This window comes from Apium graveolens, chromosome 9, assembly GCF_009905375.1.
Source record: "Apium graveolens cultivar Ventura chromosome 9, ASM990537v1, whole genome shotgun sequence".
Taxonomy (NCBI): domain Eukaryota; kingdom Viridiplantae; phylum Streptophyta; class Magnoliopsida; order Apiales; family Apiaceae; genus Apium; species Apium graveolens.
In genome coordinates this window covers 43,863,770-43,877,766 of record NC_133655.1, presented here as the reverse complement: position 1 = coordinate 43,877,766, position 13,997 = coordinate 43,863,770, and the positions used below count along the sequence as shown (strand labels likewise).

The 13,997-nt window shown below is 36.2% G+C and overlaps 1 protein-coding gene across 1 annotated transcript; it reads right to left on the bottom strand.

Moving 5' to 3' along the window:
- Nucleotides 1-12,822: 12,822 nt before the first annotated feature.
- LOC141685233 (uncharacterized) lies at nucleotides 12,823-13,536 on the bottom strand. The gene has a single exon (XM_074490346.1). It carries the CDS (start codon nucleotides 13,534-13,536, stop codon nucleotides 12,823-12,825), a length of 714 nt encoding a protein of 237 aa, XP_074346447.1.
- Between the last annotated feature and the right edge of the window lie 461 nt (nucleotides 13,537-13,997).

Here is a 13,997-nt window from a genome sequence, read left to right as displayed (position 1 = left end):
AAGTTAAATTAAAGGGAAATTTGGTACGTTGTAATAAAATTTAAGGTTGTGGCTTGTTTTCATACTTTAACCTGTTACGCTACACATGATATTGTCCCTATGGATTTATGAAATTGTATTCGCGTTTATTTGGGGTCGTCCGAACGTGAATCGGGGCTGAAACCAATAAAACTAGGTTTTTAAATAATTCTCGTAGGCAGTAGTACACGAGGTATGGAGCAAAAATTGAGGCGGCCCATTTTTTGGATATCTTTTCATAATTTGTCCCTATGGATTTATGAAATTGCATTCGCATTTATTTGGGGTCGTCCGAACGTGAATCGGGGCTGAAACCAATGAAACTAGGTCTTTAAATAAAGCTTAGATCGATTTATTTTGATACGTGTCCAATTTCTGTTACTTTACATACATGTGTTATGCAACGATTGAGGTAAGAATAAAATAAAATAAATAAATAGAAAACTCCCCCCCATCTTTCCACCACTGCAGTTTCATTTCCCTTCCCTGATCTCTCTTTGTTCTCCTGTGTCTCCATCTCCCTTATTCTCAATTTTCTCCTCCCTTTTTATTCTGTTTCTTCTTCTTTTCCGTTACTGCCCTGATTCCGCTCGGTTTCCACCGTTGTTTTGCTTTTCCGGTAAGCTTCGGCCGGTGTTCGATTTTTCCGGTTGTGAACTCCGGTTCGTTTTGCTTGCAGTATGTATATACATGTATGCTTGTGTGTATATATTCGCTTTTGTGATACATGTGCTCCCTGTCCCTGAGTTGCCGCCTTGGTTCACTGTTCTTCCGGCTTGTTCCCATTCGCAGTTGTGTGTGTGATGTGTACTGTGTGCGTACAAAGTGTTGATGTGTGTGTATTGTGCGCGTATGGCGCGTGTGTGTTGTGTGCAGTGTGTTAATTCATGTTCGTGTTACCTTGGTTCCGTGATTCTGATTGCAATTTTTTATTTATTAATTTTCTGCAGAAAATAGTTGAGTAAATTTTGTGAAATAAATATATTTTGTGCGGGGAAATTAAGTTTAATCGGTGGAAATTTGTGATGGAAACCCGACGAACACGGGCACCCGCGAATTTTCGCCGCCGTCGGCGATGAGCCTCGGCGAGCCGACGGTCATATTCTGAGTCCTAAATTAGTAAATGAAAATAAAATGTGAATTAAATGTAAAGTGCGAACAATAATTGACAATAGTATTAAATTGGTGCTTGGGAATTTATGAATATTAGTTGTGGTGACTGGGTTGTGATTTTTGTTATTGACGTCGATGATGTTTTGACGTGTAGTCCGATAAACAAAGGGAACGCTGCCCGGTTTCTGGGAAACTGAATTACAGAAATACGGGAGCGTATCCGAAGATTATCGGGACATCGAGCGAGTATAACTAAACACTTATACGTATGTTTTGTACAGAACCTGATTGTATGTTGTGTTGTATATTTTGTCCGAAACGTAGTAACCCTAATTTTGAAAAATGACGAGTATACGTATTTTCTAAAAATGAACACTGAATCGATTTCGAGAATATGAACCCTAATTTTTTACTGTGTTATTCTAATATGAATAATTACGAGTTGGGTTTGAATATCGTTGGGTAGGAATTAGTATCGAGGATATGTCAAGCATACCTAGACATCTAACGTAGGGTATTTCGACCCTGTAGGTTAGAGTCGGGAACCTGAAAGTGGAAGATGGACTAAAGATAACCTAGTGGTCAGTCTATGAGCTCAGTAGAGTTTCTACAGAAAGACCTAATTGTCGAAGGTGAATCCAATGGGATCTAGTGGTTGGACGTTAGAGCCTGAACCGCAGAGTCGGCTCAGAGTTGATCAGTAATAGTTGTAAAGCCTTGTGAGGCAAGTACTCCTGAACTTTTCTTCAAGATATATTGCAATTATTTTTGAACTGTTTCATAATATGTTACTATTATCCAAAATAACTCTTGTTTTATATTGCGAATGCTTCAAATTACTTACCCTTGAACCCTGATTATTTCTTGATCTTGAGCCGTAACCCTGATTCTTTGCAACCCATCCTTTGTTTATACACTATTTCAAAAACCCAAGGACTAAATCGTATGAATACTTCAGATACGAAACCACACAAATATGAAACTACTCCCCAAATGTTTAAGTACCAAATACCAAACACTGGAAGAAAATTGTTTGAAAACACAGAAACTTTTATCCCCCAACCAATCTTTATAACATCAAAGAACTATACCTTGAAAAATCATTACTGGTCTAATACCTGACCTTGTACAAATTGAAAACCGTTTCTTATACATACCCTGATATACCTTTGAGATATTCATGAGTTTCCCTATGTTTTTATGCAAATGTTTAACCATGATTGATTATGATCTTATTTTATCAAATTATATTATTTACCATATTGAACTGCTTTCGAATTGGATAGTTTTTATATATGTGGACCAGATTCGTGGTCAGACCATACGAATGGTCAAGTTAGGCCAATGTGTGCCTTGGATCCAGTAATTAGAGCAGTGTTGTGTGCTTGCTCGGGGTTAGTGCGTGACTGATCAGCAGCCTAACCTTGGTTTTTAAAACTTAAAATGAATATCCAATTCTAATGATTAGTTAAAAAAAACTTGATTCCTCTGAATCATCTTATTTGATCATTGTTTAACCTCGGTTATCGTTATCATGACTTGCTGAGCTAGTTAGCTCACTCTTGCGAATCTTTTTATATATATTACAGTTGAAGAGGATATGGATGATAATGAAGTTTCCCCAGTCCAAAGTGCGGGCTAAAGTTCAAGTTGAGTTGGATCGAGCTAACAGAAGCTTCATGGGGTAGAAAGATAGTCAAATTGTAAGAATACTTTTATTATCAGTTGTAAGTTAAATTAAAGGGAAATTTGGTACGGTGTAATAAAATTTAAGGTTGTCACTTGTTTTCATACTAGTGACTTGGACATCCGGAAAAGGAAGAATAAAAAAGTTTAGAAGATAAAGGTTGTGGTTCTCAATGCTGAGACCCACAAAGGCAAATAAAAGATCAGTGAGAGGTCAATGAGAAGGAATATTTTGGAAGAGTCAGATACTGATGATGTATCATATCCTGACACAGATACTGATGGGGATTCTGAGATTGATATGGATGATCCTCAAGTGGTTGAAATGGATGCAATGCTTGTGAAAAGTTTCAGAAGGACGAGGTTTGGAAAACCACAGAGAAAAGGTGGTTTCAACAGAAGGTTCTCTAGTCAAGGCAAAGACAGGTTCAGAAAGAGTGATGGTCAGTACAACAAGGAAAGGAAGTTTGACAAGCCCAAGGTGACATGTTACTATAATGAAAGGGGACATCTGGCTAGTGAGTTCCCCAAGACAACTGGAAAAGTTTTGGTCACAACAAACTCCAACAAAGACTGGATGGATTCATCAGGAACTTACAATGATGATGAATGTTATGCACTCATGGCAGCTCGTGGAGAGAATGCCTCAAGAACTCATAAGGTACCTTCAATTGTATTTCTTGTTGATATTGATAATTTGTCTGAACTAAAATTTTTTTATACTCTTTTCATGTTACTTTTAAAAGTAAGACTATTGAATGTGATAGTTTGATTGCTGATAATAAGAGGCTTAAAGAAAGAAATGATTTCTTAGAAGCTGAGTTAGTTTTCATGAATGAACATGAAAAGGCATGTAAGACAATATAACATAATGAAACTCAGATAAACATCAAGTATGCCAGACTAGAGGAAGTTCTAGAACAGCAAAGAGAAGTGTTTAAAACTTGGATGACCTCGGGAAAGAAGGGTCATGATTTCATCAGTGATAAAAACTGGAAAGAATTCCTAGGTTATAACAAAATTGTTGATAGGAATATCAATAAATCTATTAATAACACTACTCCTATTAGGTTTGTTGGAACTGATGAAAAAGGAGTTGAGTCTGTCTATGAATTTTGTTTTACCTCTATGAACGATGCTGAAGAAAATACTGAACCTAGAGTCCCTGCTAAGAAGAAAGAAATCATAAAATGCAAGAAAAGAAAGGTAAAAACATAGGACTTCTCTCTAAGAGTCAGTTAGACAAGAAGATATGTGAGGTAACTTCTAAGGCTGCCAAACCTAGGTCTAAGAAAGGTAGGAATGGAAAAGAAGGAATAAACAAGGAAAACAACAATAAGTACATTCTTAATGCTCCTAGGAAAGCTTGTTTTAACTGTGATAATACTAATCATATTGTGATTGATTGCAGGAAGCCTAAAAAGAAAGTTTCTAAAATTCCTGAATCTGACATTAGTGGTAGATCAATATCGTATAAACCACAAAATCCTTGTTCTAACTGTGGTAGCAGTTGGCATTCTATTTATACTTGTAAAGATTATCATAGTTTGTATCACAATAATTATGATCCTTTGCCAAAATTCAAGAAAATTGTTGTTTTAAATAGAACTGCTAAACTAAATGTGCATACATCTTATAGAGTCAAAATTGTCCAGACAAATCCTGATGGAGTAAATCCTGATGGACCAAATTCTGACAAGAGGTCTGCTAATGTAAAAATGCATAAGATGTCAAAAACAACCCTACAAGTGTGGGTCCTAAAAAATTCTTACTGATTTCTATATTTTTTATTACAAGGAAACATGAAGAATGTGCTTGTCTTGGACAGTGGTTGTTCAGCACATATGACTGGAACTAAATCCATATTGTCAGAATATTAGGAGAATGTTGGCCCAATGGTTGCCTATGGAGATGGAAATGTAGGAAAAACACTGGGATATGGCAATATTATTATTGGAAATGTCATCATCTCAAACGTAGCTCTGGTAGATGGACTGAAGCATAATTTATTGAGCATTAGTCAAATCACTAACAGAGATTTCTATGTCATGTTCTATGATACGCATTGTGAAGTAGTTTATAAGATCACAAGGAAAACTGTTTTCAAAGCGTACTGTCACACCCTAAAATAACGACACACACACACTCGAACCAATAGTGAACCATAATTATAATACAAACTTATAAGTCTCAAAGATGATAATAATACGATTACAAAACTAACCAAAATAATAACAATCCCGAGATCTTTACAAGTTCAGAGTTTGGAACAACCCATCTAACTGATACCACAATTATAAACCAGCAAATTTCTCCTAATCTATATATTCTACCTGTTCCCTCAAATGGTCTTCACCCTGCCTACCGGTTGACTTATAGGTGGTCTTCTTGGTACAAACCATGATTGCTAGCTGTAGAACAGGGTTAAATACAAGAAAATGAGCTAAAATGCCCAATAAATACTATCAGTTCTACTATACAAGGCATTATCACAAAATAACGGGTTCATGAATCAAGAGGTTATAGATGCTTGTAAAAAAATGATAATAAGAAACATAAAGTTTTAATATAAAGACATAGTAGAATTATAGAAACTGAAATATGGCATATGATATCATGGCATCGGGAAACATGTTATAATCAATTAAATATCAAATCATCAAAATTCATTTTAGGACGCTACGGATTACAGCCGGTGATCAGCTGCGAAGTAATCCTGAACCACGTTGGGTTCTCAAATATAATGGGATCCCTAGGCTATATGTGGGCCTATCAATAAGTGTGAAAAGGACTTGCATCTAGTCCAATCCATTAAGTTAAGAAAACATTTAATTTATTTTTAATGATTTATAACATGAATGTCGGGGAAAGATTTGGTATCACTTTAATGGAATTGTAACAAGAGAATTTAAGTTCACTAATGAGGTTCGCTTTAGGGAATTTGGTATGAGTTTAGTATTCACGGTCTAATGGATAAGGGATGTTTTGAAGGTAAGGTACTAACAAGATTAAAAGTTATTAACGGTAGTATTTGAATTAGTTAATGACATGCTGATTATCACAACTACGCTTTCACGAAAAATTATGTATACTTGCAACAATTATAAGCATAAGGAGGTAAGTAACTTGCCTTCCAATAGTTCTAAGATTATTCGATCTTGACGGCACGAATCTTCACCTTTGCTTCGGAACCTGCACATTATATTCACTTCATTACTATTCACCTTTTAACACCTCATAAACCTATAAGCTCCTAGACTCACTATTACCTTTATCATAACTATTATTACACAAGAATTTATGATTATAAGAATACACATAACTTAATCATATGCAATTCAAGTAATCTACATAGTCACATAATCATATAATGACATGTCATATACTACTAGTTATTTGTACTATAATATCACCTAAATACCCAAGCACATAAGCAAGTAACATATAAGAACTATTATTGACCTTAACTTAAACCTAAAGATGATGTGCAACACTCGGACTCTTCACCACAACATCCCAATTACAATGAATACCGCTAAAGTTTCCTACGGCCACTCTAAAGGTGCTCTCGGGTTTCTTGGTGGAAATGGGATGTCTCCACCTTGGGCCTTCACTCCAAACCACTTCCTAAAGGTTGTTAAGACTCTAAACTAACTTTTAAAGTTGGTGAGACTCAGGGGCCTCACTCCTATAGGCTTACAAAAATCAATACTCACACTAAGGTTTCCTACTAGCACCAGTTTGCACTACCCGCGCTCTTTGGCAGAAATCTCGACTTCTATATGGGGCCTTCTAACAAAACCAATTCCCATGGATTCTTAAGACCTAAACCTAACTCTCAGACTTAGTTTCATGGCAAAGCCTCACCTAAGATTCCCTAGGCCTCTACTCAAAGTTGACACTGCCCAGCCTCCCTCGAATTCACTCTACTCTGATTTTACATACATAAAACTCACTTTTCTCACTCAATTTTTAATTCTGATGGTTTTTTAAGCTTCCTAAGGATGTATTATTCTTATTTAAGCCAAGGCCTCATGAAGGCCTAGCCTATGGCATGGTTATACTCGACCAAATTTGAAGCTTACGCAGTTCTGCCCTGTTCTGAGTTACTCTCGGAAATGTGTGTGTGCACCTACCTAAATGCAAGTTTTTCAATGAATCAAAGCCACTGGACTTAGGTACAACTCAAGTCTTTACTCCAGTAAACTCAGGCCTAGAAAGGCCTCACCAAAACATAACTAAAACAACCTATACTTATGGTGAAAAAATCTGCTACAAAGGGCCTAGTGTACCTCCTTCCACCTTAACTCCCATTTCAACACCAAAACCAACATTCAAGGCAACAAATCTATCCTACAGTGTACACAACCCTATTAACTATCATTTTATGGAAAAATACGAGCATAAACCTAGCCATATAATCCATTTACCGAGGCAAAAATAGAGAGCATAGCAGAGCAGATTTTACTTATGCAAATTTTAAGCAAATTTTCGAACCAAAATACATGGTTTTAACTTGATGGATACAAAATTTGATCATGACTTATCAAGGCACATAGCATACTGGCATTTCAAAGCAAAAATCATGGCATGCATTTCAAAAAAACTCAAATTTAAATCACATAACACATTTGTCTGAAATATCACTTATATCATGACATGCAAGTACTAATTTCTACATATATCATAAAATTCATAGCATGCAAGGATATAAACTTTGTAAAATACATTTTTAAAAGATCATAAGTTCTTTTAAAGCCAAATGCAAAGTCTCTTTCTTTTTGAAAACAAACAAAACTATCACACAAACAACAAAATCTATTCGGCTCCTTGGGAGTCATTGCCGAATGCTTGAGGCCAAGATCATGGCTTGAAAATAGAAGCAAAACACTTCATCAAGACCATATATTGCTCAAGTTTTATGAGCCACATTAGGTTCAACTCTAGATTCACAAGAATCAAAGTTAGACCCTTAGCTTTAGCCACATGCAACTAAGAAACTAACCATAAATGAAGATATAGCACTAAGTGTAAATGTCCCTTGCTTAGATGAGTTGAAAGGTGTTAAGAAAATGAAGAAATGAGGAAGAAAAATGAGAGGGGTGGGGGAGGTTTAGGTGTGGCCGAGAGGGAGTAGGGAGAAGAGAGAGTGGAGTGATGTGTTGGTGGAAAAGAAAATGATATGAGATGAGTGTTTTTCTTAGTTTTTGTCTCACCAAATGGTAGTGGAGTTTGAGTTTACTATTTTTATCCTTCATCCACTAATAGCAAGCTTTTACATGCAAGGATTTATTGGTCATTTGTTTGGTCAAATGGTGTTAGTGGAGGGTGAAAGGACGATCTTACCCTTGACCTCTATTTGGGTGGAATTTGCATGCAAGTCTACACTTGTAATTCAATAACTATTAAAAGTATGATTTAAAAGAATGATTTTTAGTAACTAAAATACAAACCCATAAATCACCAAATTAATACCATAAATACTATGGGATTTTAGAAGTTTAATAAAAAAAATTCAAAAAATTTCGAACAAATTTTTTTATATGGAAAGAATTTTCTAATATTATCACACTAATAAATAAGTCATGTAAAATATAATGAACACATTAAAAATCACACAATAAATTGCAAATAAATTGACTCTACTCCACAATATTAGGGCATAATTTATCGCCTAATCGCAACTTATTCAAATATCACTAAATCGCGAGAATCTCAATTATTACTTAATCGCGTAGTCGCAACTATTCGAATAATATCAAATTGCACTACTTAATTAATCGCGTAACGAAAATCTCACTTGCGTACGAAAGCTATACGCTTAAAAATATTCCAGCAACATTCGCAATGCCATACGACAAAATTATACAATATATAATGAATCCGCATAATTACCATTATATCACAGAATATTTATGAATATATACATCGCACTTATAAAATAGTTCAAATATTTACTGGTTGTCACACTTACAGACATGGAAAAATTTACGAATCCAAACTTTATGCAAATATTGATGGTCCAAAAACTTGTCTGATAACCAAGGCATCGGTAGATGAAAGTTTGAATTGGCACAAGAAGCTTTCTCATCTCAATTTCAATAATCTCAATGAATTGGTGAAGAAAGATTTGTTAAGAGGTCTACCTAACATGTACTACTCCCCTGATGGTTTGTGTGATGCATGTCAACAAGCTAAGCAAAGAAAAACCTTTTTCAAGAGCAAGTCAGAATCATCCATCAAAGAGCCATATCAAATTCTGCACTTGGATCTATTTGGTCCTGTGAATGTCATGTCAATCAACAAAAAAAGGTATACTCTAGTTGTTTTTGATTATTACACTATATTTACTTGGGTGTTTTTCTTGCACAATAAGGATGAAATAGATGAAATTCTCTTGAATCATCTGAGACTGATTGAAAATGGCACAAAATACGAAGTTCAAATTCTGAGGAGTGATGGTGGAACAGAGTTCAAAAATAGCACGATGGATGAGATATGCAGATATAAGGGAATTTTTAATAATTCTCAGCTCCTAGAACACCTCAACAAAATGGTTTTGTGGAAGGGAAAAGCAGAACACTTATTGAAGCTGGTAGGACTATGCTAGTGGAAGCTATCTACCGACATACTTTTGGGCTAAAGTTGTCAACACTGCCTGTTATATTCAGAATCTAACTCTGATCAACAGACATGGATTAACTCCTTATCAAATGATCAAGGAAAAGAAACCAAGCTTAAAGCATCTACACATCTTTGGATGCAAGTGTTTTTTTCTACTAACACATCCTGAAATGCTTGGACAATTTAACTAGAAAAGCAGATGAAGGCATCTTTGTTGGATATCCTTCATCAAGAGCGTACAAAGTATTCAATCTGAGGACGAGGACAATTATTGGATCAATTAATGTTTCCTTTGATTACAAGAAGATCCTGAAATTAAAGAGGACTCGCATGAAGAACTTGTGTTTGCAAATAAAAGACTCAAGTCAGGAGATCTTTTACATTCTGAAGAATTACCCCACTCTGCTGACAAGCCAAATCCTGATAATGAGTCAGATCCTGATGATGATTCAGATCCTGATTTAGTGTTAGTTCATGAATATCCACATGTTGAGGGGGAGCAACACTTGCAGAAAGATTGTAATGACACTAGTAATTCAAACTCTGATAAAGAAGATGAACCAGAAAATACAAGATCTACTGGAAATTTCTCAAATGAAATAGATGATAGCTCATCAGGAGGAAATCATTCAATTGAAAACCAAAATCATTCTGGTGACCAGTATTCAAATAGAAGTCCTTCCCAATAAGGAATATACATCACTGATACAGGGGGAGCTTCACATGGATATGATAGTACCAGTGCAGGGGGAGCATCAGGAAATGAGACTGAACTACTAAAGGCTGTAAAATGGACAAAAGATCATACACCTGATCTAATCATAGGAGATCCAACAGCTAGAGTCCAAACCAGAAGTGTAATTGAACAAGAATATCTCTATCATAACTTCCTTTCTAAGGAACTAAAAGATGTTGATTGGATTCAAGCAATGTAGGAGGAGTTGAATGAGTTTGAAAGGAATGAAGTTTGGAAACTGGTTCCAAGGCCAAAGAATAAATCAGTGGTTGGCACAAAATGGATTTTTAGGAACACGACAAGTTCAGATGGCATGATAATCATGAACAAAGCTATATTTATTGCAAAGGGCTATTCGAAACAAGAAGGTATAGTTTATGATGAGACATTTGCTCTGATGGCAAGACTGGAAGCTTTTCGGATTTTCTTAGCATATGCTGCACACAAGAAATTTAAGGTCTTTTAGATGGATGTCAAAAGTGCTTTTTTGAATGGAGAGTTAGAAGAAGTATATGTTGAGCAACCACCCGACTTCATTGATGCAAAATTTCCTAATCATGTGTACGGACTTGATAAATCTTTATATGGACTCAAATAAGCACCTAGGGCTTGGTATGAAACACTTTCTAAATTTCTGACTAAAAGTGGTTTCAAAAGAGGTACTATTGACAAAACATTGTTTTATATAAATAAAGGTAGCGATATGCTTTTGGTGCAAATTTATGTTGATGATATTATTTTTGGGTCTACTCACAACAATCTGTGCAAGAAATTTTCTGATCTTCTAAAGTCGAGATATCAAATGAGTATGATGGGTGAGTTGAGCTACTTTCTTGGACTATAAGTTACATAAACTGATACAGGAATTTTCATTAATCATTTTAAGTATACAAAGAATTTATTGACTCAGTTCAATATGCAAGAAAGTTCAACTACTACAACTTCAATGGCCATTGCTACTAAGTCAGATCCAGACCAAGGTACATAAATTGATGTTGCTGTCTATCGAGGTATGATTGGTTCATTGCTTTATGTAACTGCTAGTAGACCAAATATTATGTATGCAACCTACTTGTGTGCAAGATTTTAGGCCAAGCCCAGATAATCTCATTTAGTTCCTGTAAAGAGGATTCCGAGATACCTAAAGGGGCTCCATCTCTTAGTTTATGGTATACAAGAGAATCATATCTCAGTCTGGTCGGTTATTCTGATGCAGACTTTGGTGGATGTAAATTGAAAGGAAGAGTACCTCAGGTGGCTGTCAGTATTGGGGTGGTATATTGGTCGCTTGGCAGAGCAAGAAACATAAATAAATTTCTACATCGACAGCTAAAACTGAATACATTGCTTCTGGCATTTGCTGTGCTCAGATTTCTTTGGATGCGAAATAAACTAATGGACTATGGATTGTCTTATACAAAGATTCCTATCTTCTATGACAATCAAAGCGCAATAGCAATGACAGGTAATCCACTACAACACTCACTCACAAAACATATCAGTATTAGATATCATTTTATTAGGGAGCATGTCAACGAAGGAACAATTGAGCTTCATTTTGTTCCGACTGATCAACAAGTAGATGATATCTTCACCAATGTTAGGAATATGTTGTGTTCTTGTTGATATGTTAAACAAAACACTTAGTATATTTAATTTAGTGATCTTGTAGCTTTCAACGGATGATCACTTTAACATCCATTGATAGGGTAGCTTATGTATTAATATGTTTAGTAGCACATTTATGCATATTTTAATGCCTTACAGAACTAGATGTTGTAGAATATTTTAAGTCATATTGACTACTAGATTGATATGCAAGATAGGTTGGCTAATTATAAATATTAGATGCCTTGTAATCTTGTATAAATGAAATGGAGTTAACTACTATAAAGATAGGCTCAATGGATGTTCCACAAGACTTCAACGGATGATCAACTAAAGCTTCAACGGATGTTCAACAAGACTTTCAACGGATGATCCAACAAAACTTCAACGGATGAGCTAACTGAGCTTCAATTGATGAACAAATTCAAAAGAGCAGTTGATAGTGACTTGACAGTCATATGCATTGATTTTATGCAAATGGAATATGGTAGCCTATTTACAGGTTTTAGAGAACAAAGAAGCATTTCCATTTCCATGCTAAACTGAAGATATTCAAAGATGCTGGATTGAGAAATGAAGAAGCATGAAATTAGACTAGAAACAGCTTCTTTCATTGACATGTTAAAAGTCCTTGCCCTAGGCTGATTCTGCTGTGGTGGTGGAGGTAATGCCAAAACCCTCGAAATGTTGGCTGCCATTACTGCTCCTCTATAATCGTTGGTGATGTGTCCTTTTCTTCTGCATTGGAAACAAGTGAATTCTACCTTCCCTGTCGGACATTCCCTAGAGTAGTGTCCCTTCTGCTTGCACTTGAAGCACGTGATGTTTGGCTTGTTATAAATTTCAATATGCTTCTTCCTACATGTTCTGCAGTCATGTATGGGTGGTCAGATAAGTCTTTGTTGATTTGGGGCCGGAAGTCGGTTACCCATTCCCTGGTTGTCCTGCTCTGTCCTTCTGAAATTCACATTTTCCCGGGCTTGAAACCCTGGCCTTCTATTGGAGCGGTTAGGAAAACTTCCTGGTCCCTTTTCCTTTTAAGACGCTTCACTTTCTCCATCAATAATCATGGCCTTCTGAACTACAACTGTATAGTTCGTCAGTTCGAACACTGCTACTCTGCTACGGATCCACGGCTTCAATCCCTGCTGAAACATCTTGGCTCGCTTTTCATCAGTATCTACCTGCTCAGGAATAAACCTAGCTAATTCAGTGAACTTGGCTTCATAGTCCGTGACCGACAAATTTCCATGCTTCAATTCAAAACACTTGATTTCCATTTGATTCTTTATGTAATGGGGAAAATTCTTCTCCAGAAAAAGATCGGTAAATCTATCCCAATTCATTACACCTTCGCCTTCCAGCGCTTTCTTAGATTCCCACCAGTAATTGGCCTCTCCCTTCAGGAAGTAACTCGCAAAATCCATCTTTTGATCTGCTTCAACTCTAACCAACGCAAAAGCCTTTTCCATTTCTTTTAACAAGGCTCTTGCCCTAGTAGGATCCGCTGACCCTTCGAATTCTGGAGGCTTCACCGACTGGAACTGCTTAAAAGTAACTACAGGTACCGTTGGTGGTGCTTGTTGTAATATTTGTTGTTGAAATTGTTGTTGATGTTGCTGCATCTGCTGCTGCATCATCATCCTTTGTTGTTGCATAAGGTGGAACATTTGGTCTATTGGGATATTGTTGTTTTGATCCTCGGTATTTCCATTAGACGACTCGGTTCTTGTTTTTCTTTTTGGTGCCATGGTTTTTGTTATGGATTAAAAACTAAGGTATAATAATTGTTGTATTTATTACTAGGGAACGTGACCTTCGAGGCTCGATTTGACTGCTCTTGTGTTTCGTGACTCGATCTGCCTTAACAAGATGCCTACGTACCTTACTGATTGTCAAGGATCAAGTCAAAAAAATGTAGTTTTGATTTGTGGGGTGAGGCCCCTTATATAGATGTTGGGAGTCCTTGAATTGGACTTGGGTTAAGAGACTTGGTGGGAAAGTCCCAGAATTAGAATGGACTTTGGAGTCCTAAGAGGTAGGAAGTTGATTCCTTATCCCACCAGGTTCCTTGGAGGCCAATCTATAAGGATTTATTTCTCCACTAGGACTCATCTTATTAGCTGACTTATCCCTTATTAATTAATTATAAAATTAATTAATATTCAGGGTTTTGGTCCCTCTCAAATGGGCCTTACTTTCAGCCTAATTC

Coding starts and splice junctions, on each gene's coding strand:
- LOC141685233 (XM_074490346.1), bottom strand. CDS start 13,536: ATGGCACCAAAAAGAAAAACAAGAACCGAGTCGTCTAATGGAAATACC.